At 45.8% G+C, this 14,218-nt stretch overlaps 1 protein-coding gene across 9 annotated transcripts in view; it reads right to left on the minus strand.

Moving 5' to 3' along the window:
• Nucleotides 1–14,218, minus strand: part of heatr5a (HEAT repeat containing 5a) — a 36,136-nt gene that overhangs the window by 20,165 nt on the left and 1,753 nt on the right. For 2 of the 9 annotated variants that reach the window (XM_040138122.1, XM_040138119.1), the window contains exons 2-20: nt 12,569–12,783; nt 11,379–11,590; nt 11,002–11,110; nt 10,166–10,315; nt 8,848–9,019; nt 7,776–7,939; nt 7,443–7,692; nt 6,829–6,878; nt 6,634–6,679; nt 6,251–6,406; nt 4,857–5,107; nt 4,240–4,351; nt 3,697–3,849; nt 3,510–3,609; nt 3,090–3,199; nt 2,464–2,633; nt 2,206–2,369; nt 1,053–1,158; nt 675–865 (exon numbers count right to left, since the gene is read on the minus strand). In XM_040138122.1, coding sequence (XP_039994056.1) covers nt 675–865; nt 1,053–1,158; nt 2,206–2,369; nt 2,464–2,633; nt 3,090–3,199; nt 3,510–3,609; nt 3,697–3,849; nt 4,240–4,351; nt 4,857–5,107; nt 6,251–6,406; nt 6,634–6,679; nt 6,829–6,878; nt 7,443–7,692; nt 7,776–7,939; nt 8,848–9,019; nt 10,166–10,315; nt 11,002–11,110; nt 11,379–11,590; nt 12,569–12,694 — 2,792 coding nt within the window. In that variant the 5' untranslated portion in view covers nt 12,695–12,783. Of the gene's footprint in view, nt 1–674; nt 866–1,052; nt 1,159–2,205; nt 2,370–2,463; nt 2,634–3,089; nt 3,200–3,509; nt 3,610–3,696; nt 3,850–4,239; nt 4,352–4,856; nt 5,108–6,250; nt 6,407–6,633; nt 6,680–6,828; nt 6,879–7,442; nt 7,693–7,775; nt 7,940–8,847; nt 9,020–10,165; nt 10,316–11,001; nt 11,111–11,378; nt 11,591–12,568; nt 12,784–13,653; nt 13,836–14,218 lie in introns of those variants that run through there. The other 7 variants (XM_040138125.1, XM_040138124.1, XM_040138128.1 and 4 more) reach the window with 5 other exon arrangements.

The following is a 14,218-nucleotide window of genomic DNA, read 5'->3' on the forward strand; positions in this document are numbered from 1 at the left end:
ATGACTGACAAATTCCATTAAGTTCTTTTCTTTTGGTTAGGACACTCTACTCTCTCCATTCCTACACAGACATTTACTGTGTGTGGAAAAACTGGACGGACAACAAAAAGGTCAGAAGCTAAGATGTTGAAGTTCCCCTCACGAGCCGACTGATATGTTGCTGATGCTTGTGTTTATTATTTTATTCATTTATTACCTTATTTATTTATGATGCATATTTTGTATGAAAATTCTGTTTTCTATCAGTCTGTGGGGAGGAATGAAAAACAAAAGCACGTGGTGACGGCGGTGAAGACCAAGCAAAAACCGCCGAAGGTTCGGGGTATTTAAACTAATAAAAAAAAAAATACTTTTCATAATAAATATAAATACAACATAGTAATATAGCACTGTACTAAAAATTATTACCTTCAACTCAGATGTAAACGTGTGCGTCTCTTTACATCACTGTTATTTGTTCAAATGTAAAGCGCACAGGATACTTTTCTTATCTGTATGAAGCCCAAAGTGTTTGAGAGTCCGTGCACGGGTGGGAACAAGTTCATGAATGCAAACATATGGTGTGTTACAAACAGAGACACATGTTTGCTTCCGTTATGGTGCAAGTCCAGCCCTTGACTGTCCCTGACAGTCTGAGGCCTGGTGTGTGAAGCTGTTTGTCAACGTCCACCCACCTGTCGAAGCAGAGCAAGGAGACGGACACGGTGAAGCCGGGGTCTCCAACCACCTGAACCAGCCGAGCCAGACCTTCAGCGGCCAGACAGCGCAGCAGAGGACTGACGCTCTCCAGCGCCCCCGACAGGAGGGTCAATGCCGGGGAACGGATCTCCTCTGGTCCCAGAAAGCCCCGGATACTGCCCTGGTGCTGAGGAGGAGGACTCCGTTTAGATTTTCTTAGCTATTACAAATTTATGAGGCGATAATATGTCAGAGGTTTATGTTTTTCAGCTTGTAGCGGAATTCTGCTGCCCCCAAGTGGACAACAATTACATTTATGAAGCTTTAATCAGCAAATATAGGGTGTTAAGTCTTCCAGTTGACAGGTGTCCTACCTTGAGTAGACTGCAGAGGGCAGCACAGACGTATGTCTGGACAGTCTGCTGGCGTTGACCCTTGAGCTGGTTCACTGTTTCTACAAACTGCTCCAATATCTTCACTCTAATGTAGACAGACAAACGGACAATATTTTTCCCATTAAAGGACCAGTGTGTAGGATTTAGAAATGGAACATAATATTCATAATGATGTTTTCATTAGTGTTTAATCACCTAAAACTAAGAATCCTTGTGTTTTCATTAGCTTAGAATGAGCCCTTGGTATCTACATAGGGAGCGGGTTCCTCTTCCATGGAGCCGCCATGTTTCTACAGTAGCCCAGAAGGGACAAACCGAGCACTGGCTCCAGAGAGAAGACCTTTCATGTTTTCTGCATTACCTGAAGGCCACCGTAGGTTCTCCTACGGGCCTACGAAGGGAGGGGTAAGGGGAGGGGTATTCAGCTGGTTGCAATCTGTAACCTCACCACTAGATGCCACTAAATCCTACACACTGGTCCTTTAAAATAACAACTTATTTTTATGTAAAAAAAACCAAAACAAAAAAAACTTTACTTTACTCAAGTATCAAAAACAAAAGTACTGATCCAGAATGTATTAATAGTTAATATATTAGATATTATCTATAACAACGCTTCATGTTTTACACGCTGATCATTATTTTGTCAGTAAACTCCCGTTGGCAGATAAATGTAGAGGAGTTAAAAAATACAATATTTCCTTCTGAAATCTAGTGGAAAACATAAATTGAAAATATTGTATCGGCCCAATTATATTTTTAGATTTTTTCTGGAAAAACGAGATAAATGTGTGTTCACAGCTCCAGATATCGTTTTTGAATGAAGAGAGTACCAATGTAATGTTTGTAGCCTTAACGTTGCTCGGCTAGCGAGCCTTTCCTGCCGGTTTGTAGTGAGTCTTTCAGAGTCAGTTGTTGCTGAAAGTGTTTGGTTCGTCCAGTTTAACCTGCAGGACTTTCTGAAGGCCGCTGTAACGTGTTTTAAATAAATACATGGCGAGTGAAAACGAGTTCACGGCGTCTCCTGACGTCTTTACTGCAGAAATGAACCAGGGGGAAAATGTGTTTGATGTGACACTTTACTGTCCCTGTACGGGCTAACCTGTGGCGCAGTCGACAGCAGGTCAGTTACCTCTGAGCGGAGATGATGTGGGGGAAGAGAGCTCCAAAGAGACGGACGGCGGCGGCGGTCAGAGCGACGGGAGGAGGAAGAGGAGCAGGAGCTTCATCGCTCTTCTCACACAGGCTGAAGGGGTCGTTGTCCAGGGAGCCTCCTCCCACGCTGCTGCCGTGGAGCTGAAATACAGATACACCCCTGCTCATTCTAAGTCCTCAGTCCTGTGGTGTACCGCTTGTGTTATCAGCCCGTGTAAGTGTGTAGGACAGTCACCTGTTCCTCTATGTATCTGTGGTCGGTGTCACTGAGGGCGGGGCCGACCAGCGGCAGGTCGTCACGGTGACAGAGGGGGGGCAGCAGGGTGAGGTCTGAACACGGCTGGTTCAGGTTGTCCTGGCCGGACAGATCGGAGACCAGCTGGTTCATCACCAAACCAAAACTCTCTGCAGGAGGAGGGGACGGGTGGAGACATCGAGAACTCTTGAGTTAATCAATTACTGCGACTGGAGCCGAGGTCCTCATTAAAGAGCAGAGCAAAGGAAGCAAAAGGAAAGAAGAAGAATGACAAGGAGAAAGAAACACGAAGGCGAGAGGGAGGGAGATGTAGTAAGTATGAAGAAAGGAAAGAGAGATGAAATGGAAGAAGACGACGTAATAATCACAACACAGGAGGGAAGAAGTGAAACAAACTGAAAGATTTGAGGCAGTAAAGAAAAAACCGAAGGACAGAGGGAAAGAAAGAAGGGACAAAAATCTGTGTAAAGACAAAAATCACAAAGGATGAAGGAGAGGGATGAAAAGTCAGAAGACAGGGAGAAAGAGATCAAAGAAAAAGAGAAAAGAGGAAAGAAAGTTTTCTAAAAGAAGTGAAGGACAGAGTGAAGGCGGCGGGTTGTCACCTTGGTAGGTGTGCGGAGGCAGCAGAGCGAGCAGCTCGTAGACTCTCAGCCTGTAGACGACCGACCAGCTACGAACTGAGCTGCTGTAAGACCTGAGGAGAGCAGGCAGCCTGGAGAAGCACACGGGCACAACACAAAAGTGTGAGTTTAGCGGGAAAAGGAAGTGACACAGCAGAAAAGAAAAGGAACAAAAAGAGAGAGAGAAGAGGAGAAGAAATCATGGACAAACAAAACAGCAAATTACTGTGAATGATAGTTGTGAAATGTTTGTATATTTTTATACAATAATTTTAAAAATTATTAGTCAATGCCAATGACAACAATAATTATTATTATTTTTAAAAATAATCACGCAATAATAATCATTTTGGTGAGTATTTGTGTAAACCCACAACAAGCCTTAACCAATCAGGGACTGACTTGGTGAGGAGGGCCACGGCGCAGGCCAATGGCGTGAGCAGGCGGCCCATGTTGTCGTCGGTGACGAGCTGCCCGCAGTGCAGCAGCAGGTTCTTCATCGCTGCTCGGACACAAAAACACAGCTCAGGCAAACTCATACACTGAATCTACACGCACACGCAGGTGTGGTGGTGCTGCGTGTACTGACCGCAGAGCGCCCCCGCGCGTCCCTCCAGCGTGACCTGCCACGTGAAGTAGTCCCCTCGCCGCAGCTCCATCTCCTGCTCCCTTAGTGAGGCAGGAAACACACACCTCCACAGGAGGAGGAGGCGGGAGAGGTGGTGCTCCACTACGGCAGGGCCTGGACGTGCGCGCACACACACACACACACACACACACAGCAAAACGGATGATAACACAGAGGCTACTGACCTACTGTATCCTAAGGAAAAGTTTAAAAAAAGGAGGAATGTCATGAGATACAGTATGTTGTTGAGGGCAGAAGTGAAAGTCTTGATCTGATGGAGACACTTTCCTTTCTGAAAGTCAGGGCATCTCCATAGATAGATACAGTTTCAGGAGACGATGAATGTCTGCAGAAAATTTTAAGGTGATCCATCGTGGTCGTAGTAGAGGTATTTAACGCTGCTAGCGTGACCAAACAAACCCCTCCTGCAGCTATTTATCACATTTTTTTCCAAGCGTATTGATGGCATTGTTCGACAGGGTGCGGGGTGTTCTGCAGTTTTACCCAGAGTGATGAGAGAGGAGACGAGCAGCCAGCCCGCCTGAGTCCTCTGCAGAGAGATCCGACTGTTCTGAGAGGCTGAGCGGAGGAGGTCTTCAGCCAGACCCAGCACCACCTGCACGCAATTTTTAATGACGTATTTAAACACTCCAATTACATTAACGCCGTCCACAGGACTCAAATATTGTTTGACAGCATAAAGTTAAAGGAAACACGGCCAGGCCACCTGTTACAGCCGAGATGGAACTAAGCTTCTTGTCTCTGGCAAACCAGCCAGGCGTAACAGCCAACTAAAAACAGTCAGTTTGGGACCAAGTCCAAGGCTGCCACAAATCAATAACACTAATCTACATTTCTATCCTAGCTCACAGACGTTTGTCAGCAGGGACTGGTACTTTCAGCTGCTCAGAAAAAAAGCTTCATCCGTGTCCAGGCGGAAAACCCGACCTGTCTCCAGGATTAACACTTTTCTCCAGCCTGCGTTCGGGTCCTGTTTAAAGGCCGAACGTCGTGTGAGCTTTGCCTTTTAGAGTTTAGTCTACGTGGTAATAATTAATACTAAAATTAACACGGTAGATCAACTCACACAATGTCTCATAATACTGGTGCGTTTTACCCACCTTGCCCTTTGTGTGCGGTATTCCCAGGGGGCAGTGCTGCACCGAGGCCACCAGGGTGGCGACGGCGGCTCCGTATCCGGCCACAGCTTCGGGCGAGGACTTCAGCGCCACCAGCCGCTCGGCACAGCGATCCAGCAGCGAGGAGCACTGGGACGGCATCGCCATGGCAACGCAGCGGAGGCACCAGGCGGCGGCCAGCCGGGCCGAGGAGGAGGGATGGAGGAGGACAGAGATCACCGTGTCCAGGAGGGCTGGACACACACAATATGCTCAATATCCTAAAACCGTGTCAATTATAATCACAGTGGGACATAATGTCTAGAAGCACAACTGAACTCTGCAGTGAAGACCAACCTAACAACAAATACAGCTGTCTTCATTTGTTCAGCTGTGACTACAGGTCCTCGTCAACCAGTCAGTCTTTTTAAATGCCGCAGGATTAAAAACTCTCTGACAGACAGCGGAGACACTGACGCATAAATCTCACAGAAAATATATCTCGATAATACTGATAATGAATCCATAAAGAACAACTAAAAACACAAACTAAATGCATGAAACAATAAACAATAAATGAAAAAATCTGTTAAATTTCTCCACTGAAATGTTCTTGTAACCAAACCTTTCCGTTTCCATTCTCTGTCTCTCACTAAAAAGCAGTGTGTGTATCCTTGAGGTCTGTTAGTTTTCTCCATCATTAAAGATTTTTGAACATTTTGGAACCTACATTGCTGCGGTTTTCGGTGCATTACCGCCGCCGGCTCACAGCGCGACCGCGTGAAACTTTTCAGTAACGTGTATCTCGTGCATGTGCGTCCACAGACGCAAGAAACAAACAAAACTGGGGTCGTGGTAATAAAAACACTCCTTCATAAGGACCTTTAAAAAAGCCTGCCTGCAGTCATGGAACTGACACACGCTCTGAACTATAACAGTGTGATTAGTTAATCAATTCGGTCTCAGACATCGTTTCACCAAGTGTTGACCAAATCAGATCTGCAGTTTCTTCGTAACAAGGAGATAAGTGAATTAGAGCTGAAAAAACTAGCCAATTCAGATCTGATTAGTCAATTGACAGACAAGTGATCTGCAACCTTTTGAGAATCGATTAATCGTTTCCTGAATTTTTCAAGAAAAACTGCCAAACGTTCTGTTTCCAGGTCCTGAAATGTGAGGATTTGATTACTTTTCATTTTCATATATAATAATATATTGAATACTTTGGGGTTTTGGAGTTTTATTTGGATAAAGCAAACAATTTGAATAAGTCACATTGGGCCCTTAGAAATTAAAATTCACTATTTTTCAAACATTTTATAGACAAAACACTTAATCAATTAATCGATAAAGTTTGAGTTTGGTTCAACTGTCTGTTTTCAGTGTGTGTCTCAGACCTGTGCTGCTATCAGCGAGGAGGGGGGCGGCAGTGGATCCCAGTCCCTGAATGAGTCCTCCCAGCTCCAGCAGGCAGCAGACCAACACATGCTGACTGGCCGAGACGTCTGCAGACGAAACCCTGGTCTCCACGTTCCCATCGGTCAGAGCTGCGTCTAAACACAAACACACAGGAGTTAACGCCGACGCTCCACAGCTTCAAACATAAACGAAACACATAACATTCATCAGTCAAAGCAACTGCCAGAAGTCTCCTCCCCAAAAGGTGTATCACTTACTTGTACTGCATAGAAACGTCACCAGTGCTGCAGCAACAACCACCAAGTTTGCACCGTGAGATCATTTTCACACAGTTCATAAACAAAACAAAGGCCACACTCACAGAGGAGCAGGAGCATCTGGGAGCCCTGTAGGACTAGCAAACCCATCTGCAGTTTGGAAGAGACAATTATTTGTAAAACCTGACACTGCCACAGTTTCCGTCCTGGGCTTAAGGAGAGCTCATCATCGCTCAGCAGGAGTAAAAACACCAAACTGTGTGTGTCATTCTTAGTCTGGACGGTCTGAGCAGAAGTACCTCATCTCTCCCACACTGGAGAAATGTGCAAGGCCTGTATGAACAGATTCCTGTTGGAGCAGGGATCCAGGGTAAAAAACACAAAGAACAAAACTGCATAATCTGGTGAAAAGGCCGGGGTTGGTCAAAGAAGGAACTCGTGCGGTTTTGGAGCAGATAACGCCACCGTTTGGCCAATTAGAAAGCACTTAAGGTTCTCGCTCATAGCTTCTAAACCGTGAGTAGGAGGAGAACATTTCATTGTCTCCTAGATTCCCTGGTCTGTCCATCATCTATCAATCATCGATCAATCAATTTTTTAATTTTCTGCCAAACACATAGAAAAACTGCTTGCAAAATTGTATTTTATAAATCATTTTTCTTGCTTTCAATAACAAACATGCAAACTGTTTCAACCTCTTGGTCATTTTATGTCTGACATTATTGTTTATTTTTTCTATAGTTGTAATAAGCAGCCTGTATTACACACTGCTCATTTGTTTTCTTCACTCTACTTCTACTCTACTACTACTACTTGTTATTTTCCATCATTCAAACAAGTGTGTGTTATCATGGCTGGGGGACATTAGACATAAGACATTCTTATACACAGCCCTCCCTCCGTCTCTGCTCACCGATGGCGCGTTTCTGCGAGGCCACGGCGAGGCAGAGCTGTTTGGCAGCGTTGGTCTGGGCCTTCTCTCCCAGCAGAGACCCCAGGGTGCTCCTCAGGATGAAGGAGACGCAGCGGCGCGTCACTACGGCCTCGCCTGGCGTTTGCGTGGCTCTGCCGTGGGAAGCAAGCTCCATCAGAAGGGACAGGAAGGCCGGGAAGTTCGCCTCCAGCCAGGAGCCTCCAAGGGTGGAGACGAAGACCACGCAGGCCTGAGGATGAGGAGGGGGAGGGACGGTGAGATCTGAGTCCGATCACATGAATCTGCTCCTCGGGTGAGTGAATGTTTACCCACCTGTGTGACTCCTATGCGGATGTCTTTGCTGACAGAGCTTGTCCCCTTCAACATGTCTCCGCTGGCTCGGAGGAAACCCGCCCCGCCCCGCAGGAACCCCGCCGTCAACAAATCCATCACCTCTTCTAGAGAGCTTCGACCCCGCCCACCCTGTCTGGGGGCTGCTGTGAAGGAAAGAGAGCACTGATACTTCATCTATTCATTCATCCGTCTGACTATGGAGGGAAGACTGTCCGTGCCTGCAGTGCTGCAGTGTGTGTCTGTGAGCATGACAGGTTTGACTGGAGCATTCTTAGGACTCTAAGTCATTGTAATGAATGAAAGGGTGGGGTTCAGGGTCCGTCTCTGAAACCCCCTGGTCTACATCCACCGTATTCCTTTAAAAAAATCTTACACGTTTCAAATACGCTTTTAAATTTCACCCCGTTGTTTGAAATCTTAAGTATGTGAAGTTGCAAGTAACGGAAAAAAAAAAAGTCAATAACAAACCAAGACATGCCGTCCACGTTGGCTGAAGGTGGACCGTCATCCCCAACTGTTTCAGCCAACATGGATGAGAAGTGCTCGAGGTCCTCAGACTCAAGGAGAGTATGAATCATAGTCATAGTTTTATAATAAAATGGTTTGAATATATGTCAAAAGCTCCAGAACAAGCTAGTAAGTGGACATTGAGTGGAGCCTGCTTTGTCGACAACTGTTTCCAACCAAGTAAACAAACTGACGACACAGTTTTGATGGTGAATATTTGTCATATTTTATAGTGTCATAAATTTACTTTAAATTAAAAAAAGTGTTTAACTGAATAATCGTAACGATAATCAAGACGTTAATTTTCAGGTCTCCTCCTGCTTCCAGTCTTTGTGCTAAGCTAGGCTAAGCTATCTTTGTCCTGGACACACATAGATGAAACTGAAATCAATCAGACAGGTGTGAAGAGGAAACGCTTTGATTCGTGAGAACAAATTCAATGAGCTAGCATCTCCTGTTAGTATTACTGCAGTATCATTCCACAGCATTAATCCGTTTTCCTCCCCAGTAGTTTTGACCCTCCCACGTCCCTCTCTGGTCGTACCGGTGGGCTGTCTGGGCTCCACAGCAGCAGCCAGCAGAGTTCCCAGCAGTTTGGCTACAGACACTCGGACGTTGTGGTTGGATCCTTCGAAGGCTCTGAAGCACAGAGTGGCCACGTTCTCCAGCTCGCTGGTCCACAGGAACACCGCCTCCCTCTGCAGCTCCAGCAAACACTGACCGAGACATAGACACAGCAGCTGTTAGCTTCTCTACAAAGTCACGACGAGATATGGGGTAAATCCCAGTCCCCTGATCCGATCCTTCCCCCATCCTCAGAAATCGTTACGGTCCACCCCTCAATTAGAAATCTGTCACTGATTGGACGCTGCAGCTGATCGGACTGATCTGAAACCACATCACAGCATCCCTGCAGTTTTATACCCAAGTGGACAAATAACAGAACCAACTCAAGAGTATTAATACCAAGATTTAGATTGTGTTTGTTTTTAGATTCACCGTCTACTTAAACACACTAGATCTGTAGGTAACAGCTTTCTTCTGCCATTAGAAAGATTTTTCGCTTCAAGATCTACTATTATTGCCTTATAATATATGATCAGGGAGAGGAGGACGGTCTGAAGTCTTTCAGCAATAAACACATTTTAATCGTGTATCTGTTCATTTCCATTCAGTCACATGTGCAAGTCGAAATATAGTTTGTCTAAAACGTGTGGATTCATAAATCGTTTCTACATAAGATTAGAAAACCTTCTAATCATAACCTGGATATTTGAATAATACAGAAAAACAGAAAACCAATAAATGCAGATTCAAATAATTAGCAAATGTAAAAACGCACCGCTGCCAATAAAAACATGCAGGATGCAGGTTTTTAATAAATGTGCAGATGTTTGTCAAACACACGGATAGAATTAAAAGAAAATAAACACTGTGGAAAGTGTGCGCCTTTACTATTATTTGGACAGTGCTTTTGTGGGCAAATACAAACTCCAAACCAGCAAAAGCCTCAGAGCTCTAACATCTGACTGACAGCTGATCCAGCTGTGGCGGACGTCACTTCAGATGAAAAACATGCGTCCTCGTTTCCTCTCTCCTCGCATCTTTTCCTTGCGTGTCCCCTCGCGTCTTCAGTGTGAGGAAACGAGAGCAAGGAAAAGACGCCTGTGAGCGAAACGTGGATGCCATAAAGGGATTTGAGATGTTCCCTCAGTCGGACAGGGAGGCTGTTAGCTCCTGACACTCTGACATGACTGATGGATTATCCCTCTGCGGCAAGTGTCACGTCTCTGCAGGTCGATCTACAAACTGATGGAATCAGCAGGAATAATGTGACCGTCGGCCGTCAGAGGAGACTGTACCTTGGCGGCGGCGCAGCGTACGGCCATGGATCGGTCCGTCAGACAGGTCCTCGTCGCCTTGTAGACGTCACGGTGACATGGCATGGCGCTGACGCCTAAACCTCGAAGGATCCTCTCCACGCTCAACATGATCTCATACCGACCCTGAGACTGAGAGAGGAAGGGGGAGGGTTACTCTGTCTATTCGACTGACACAGACGTAGCTACATACCTTTAGTGTATTATATTCTAAAAATCAGCAGTTCCCTCTTTTAAAAGACAGTTCCTGCTACAAACCTGCAGGGCCAGAGGGGTCAGTAGAGTCCAGGAACAAAACAAGAAGATAGACACAGAACTGCTAACAGGATTTTCTGAATCAGCACCACATTATGTGAAATACCAGCTTTTATTCAGTACAGGGGCCCGCTGGACCCAAAATTCAAAATGCCCGGCGAGGGTCCGCATTGCAATTTATCCAAAAGGACTTAAACTACAATTAAACTACTACTGCTGCTGCTAAAGTTGGTCCGCATCGTGTTTCAGTGAATGACATACTGTCATGGAAACTGAAAGACAATGCTGTCAGAACATAAATATTCATCATCTCCATCACTGGCATCCAACCAGAGTGGACAAGGACAGGAAATGATTTAGGTCGCTGCTTTTCATTGGCTGGAAAATCCTAAATGTCAAATGGAAAAAGTACCAGTGCACAGATTTGAGTTGAAGATGGACACCGAGTTATCTCGTTCCTGTTTCACCCCTTCTCTCTCTGTGAGCTGTGAGAGCGTTACAGTGGAATAATTAACCACAACTGTTATTCAAATAAGTTAGAAAACATTCGGAGGAGAACAAACCTCAGCGCTCTTCATGGCCTTCAGCAGGTTGGCCAGAGTGTCTTTGAAGGAGCCGGCGAGCATCCGGCCGAGCTGCTCATACAGAGCGCCAAGACACGCCACGGCTGCCCTGAAGCACACACACATAGAACATCATAAATCTTTGTCCTGAAGTCCAGAAACCTGCAGAGTCCTTTGTGATCTTTTTCTCTGGACTAACGTGTGAACTAAAATGAAGCTCCTTCCTTTTATTGGTTGAATCTGACAGAAATGTGACTAATAAGGTTTCTGAGTAGTATCATTCCTCTTGGCATCTTGAGGTCGAAAGCATTTTAATGTTTTACTCGAAAGCCGTGTTTTCCCATCTTTCCCCGGGACACGGACGCGGCCTGACTTACAGCCGTGTCGGGAGGCCTGACGGAGAGTCGTCTTTGCTGCGGATGATGTCATTGCACCTCTCCAACAATAAGCTGGCAGGCACGGGGTCTCCGAGGCGGTAGAGCAGGGCCAAACAGTGGGCCAGCAGCCAGCGGGTCGGCGGGCCGGGGGAGCCAATCAGAACGCCCGACAGCTGTTCGACCAGGCGCCGCTGATTCTGTCTGATGTCGACCTGAACAGGTGGAGAGAAACGTCAGAAAAAGGAAACTCCAGCCGACCAACTATTACTTCAGTTCCATCGCATGACCTTCCGAAACGCCGAGCTCCAGCAGAAAGGCTTTGAGATGGGTTTCAACCAAAACTGGATCACCACCACCCAGGGGCCTCAGACCATCGGGGGTCAACAAACAAAAACCTAGTACTCATCACAGGAGAACCGGAAGGCATCGTAAATAGATCTCACAATTATTTTCTGATAATCGATTGATTGTTTAGTGAACAAACTGTCAGAAAACAGTGAAAAATGCCTCACTAGTCCCTGAATCCCAAGGTCACATATTTTAATTGTTTGGTTTTTCTGAGCAACAGCCAGAAACCCCCAGATTTCCAGTTTACTGTCATAGAAAACTGGGGAGACTAGAAAATGTTTCACATTTGAGAAACTGTACCTATAATTTTTTTTTTGCTTAAAAAAACGACTTTAACGATTAAACATCCGTCAAAATCGTGGCCCATCAACCGATCGTTTCAGCTCCAGAGTACTGATTGGTTGTTGGGTGTCTGTGGAAATGATGACTCGGACATGTGCGGTGGGGGTCAACAGGGGCCCAACTACTAGGTGATAATAGGAGGTTAATCCGGCCGTGGTGTTAGGAGAGGAGCTCAGCTTCAAGAGAAAGGCGATTTGAACGTTGACGAGGCAGAAGTTCAGTGATTCCTAAATTCTCCAACAAAGAATGTTTCTCAGGTTGTTTAATCTGAATCAGCTCTACTGATCAAAACATGACTTTTCTCTTGAGCACAAAAAGTATAGAAAACGACAACTGATTGACTGTTGTCTCGTGAGATCAACATTAGTAGCAAATACTCAGCTATTCACCTATCACAGGGAAACAAAACATGAGAGAGAAGCAGCTACAGACATGTCCTCTCCAGGCCTCCTTAGTGAACATCGAGGTAAGTTTCTAAAAGCAGCCAGCGCAGATCTCACCCTGTCAGTGGCTGGGAGGAGCTTCTTCAGGTGGTTCAGCCATTCGAAGATGAACTCTGCCCTCTGATGTTCACCAAGCTGACTGCAGGCCTCCTCGTCCAGCAGGAGGCTATGAGCACGCTCCATCCTGAAACTCCACCAGCTCTCCCTCCTCCTCCTCCTCCTCTCTCAGTGAGATAGAAGTCTTCTGTTCTGCTCTGCCATTCTCCTAAATCCTGTTAAAAAACAAAGGAGGAAGGAATAAAAAGTTTAGTTTAGTTCAGTTTATTCGACATTACGAGAAGGACGATCAAACAAGACTGCGAAGATGAAAAGTTTGATTAAGTCCGACACTTATTTCCATCGGGGTCGTTGAGTCAAAGAGAGTAAAGACTGCAGGAGTCCAGGGGATTTCATCCCACCAACGAAGCAACACAATCAGTGTTTGTATCGACAAGCACGTGTCAGCAACGCTGGCTCTGGTCTGGTGGGAGTGAGGCACCCAAATCTACAAAGGTGGTCTTTGAGATCCTCGGGGACTGTGTGGTTAAAAATAGTACTTACCAGACTAAGTTTAAGTTGAGCTGTGGCTCAAGCTTTCACCTGAAAGCAAGCTACAAGCAACCTTGAGTGAAAACCCAACACGACCCTGAATAACTCGTTCCCAGAGATCTGTATTTTATCCGTACAAAAGCCCAGGCGTAAAGATCGACGCTGAGTTAGTCGACTTTCTGAACGGTCGAAACACCGTGACTAGGTCTGTCTGAGGGCCTCTGCATGGTTCTGGCTCCAGTCCACACACCCACAAACCTCCACAGGTACATAAGCGCAGCAGCGAGGACAGTGGGTCTGTGCTGGAAAAATGTTAGCTGGCTGCGGAAAAATCCAAAAACCGCAACAGCTCTCTTTTCTTCACCTGGCCGTCATTAGTTAGTTTAGGCCTCTCTCCACTATCTTAAGCCTTCAGCGTCTCTGCTGTAAATATTGTGCTGCGTTCAAGCACCAATGAGGGAAACTGGGCGTCAGCTACAGCGCTGCATTCACGTGTGGGGGAAAAAAACCTGACCTGGAAGACAAACGATGAACAGATGAATAACAGACGTGACCTGTTGTAGCTGCTGCTGAAGGAGCTGGGAGCTGCACTGAGGGACTTCCTGTCTTTTTGGACCGGACTGTTCGGTCTTTGTGTCCCATTGAGAGCTAACAGAGCGGATCGGATGGGAACAGGAGGGGATAGAGGAGACGCTGGAAGAATATCTGAGAGGCACAGAGAGGGAGAGAGAGCAGCTCATACATTATTCAGGAGCACAACTCTGTCGCCTCCATTAAGATGCACTGCTCAAACACACACACACACACACACACTCTACAAAGAAACTAAGAATAATCGTTTGTGCCACAGAAAAACACAGAGCGCTTAAAACACTTTCCTGTTTTAAGATTTAATGAGGGAGAAAACATCTCCTCCACCTAAACATCTCGACACAAACATCCTTCCCTAAGCTTTTAATGAAAAACCTGTTTTTATAAAATAATCATGAGACGTCGCTGCGCTGTATATTATCACCATCATCGACTAATCTGAAGATTTTTTTCCTCGGCTCATAATTTTTTTTCAATGAAATGCCAGTAAATAATTTCTGAAAATGTCCAAAACAACGATGTGTCTTC

This window comes from Xiphias gladius, chromosome 10 (assembly GCF_016859285.1).
Source record: "Xiphias gladius isolate SHS-SW01 ecotype Sanya breed wild chromosome 10, ASM1685928v1, whole genome shotgun sequence".
Taxonomy (NCBI): domain Eukaryota; kingdom Metazoa; phylum Chordata; class Actinopteri; order Istiophoriformes; family Xiphiidae; genus Xiphias; species Xiphias gladius.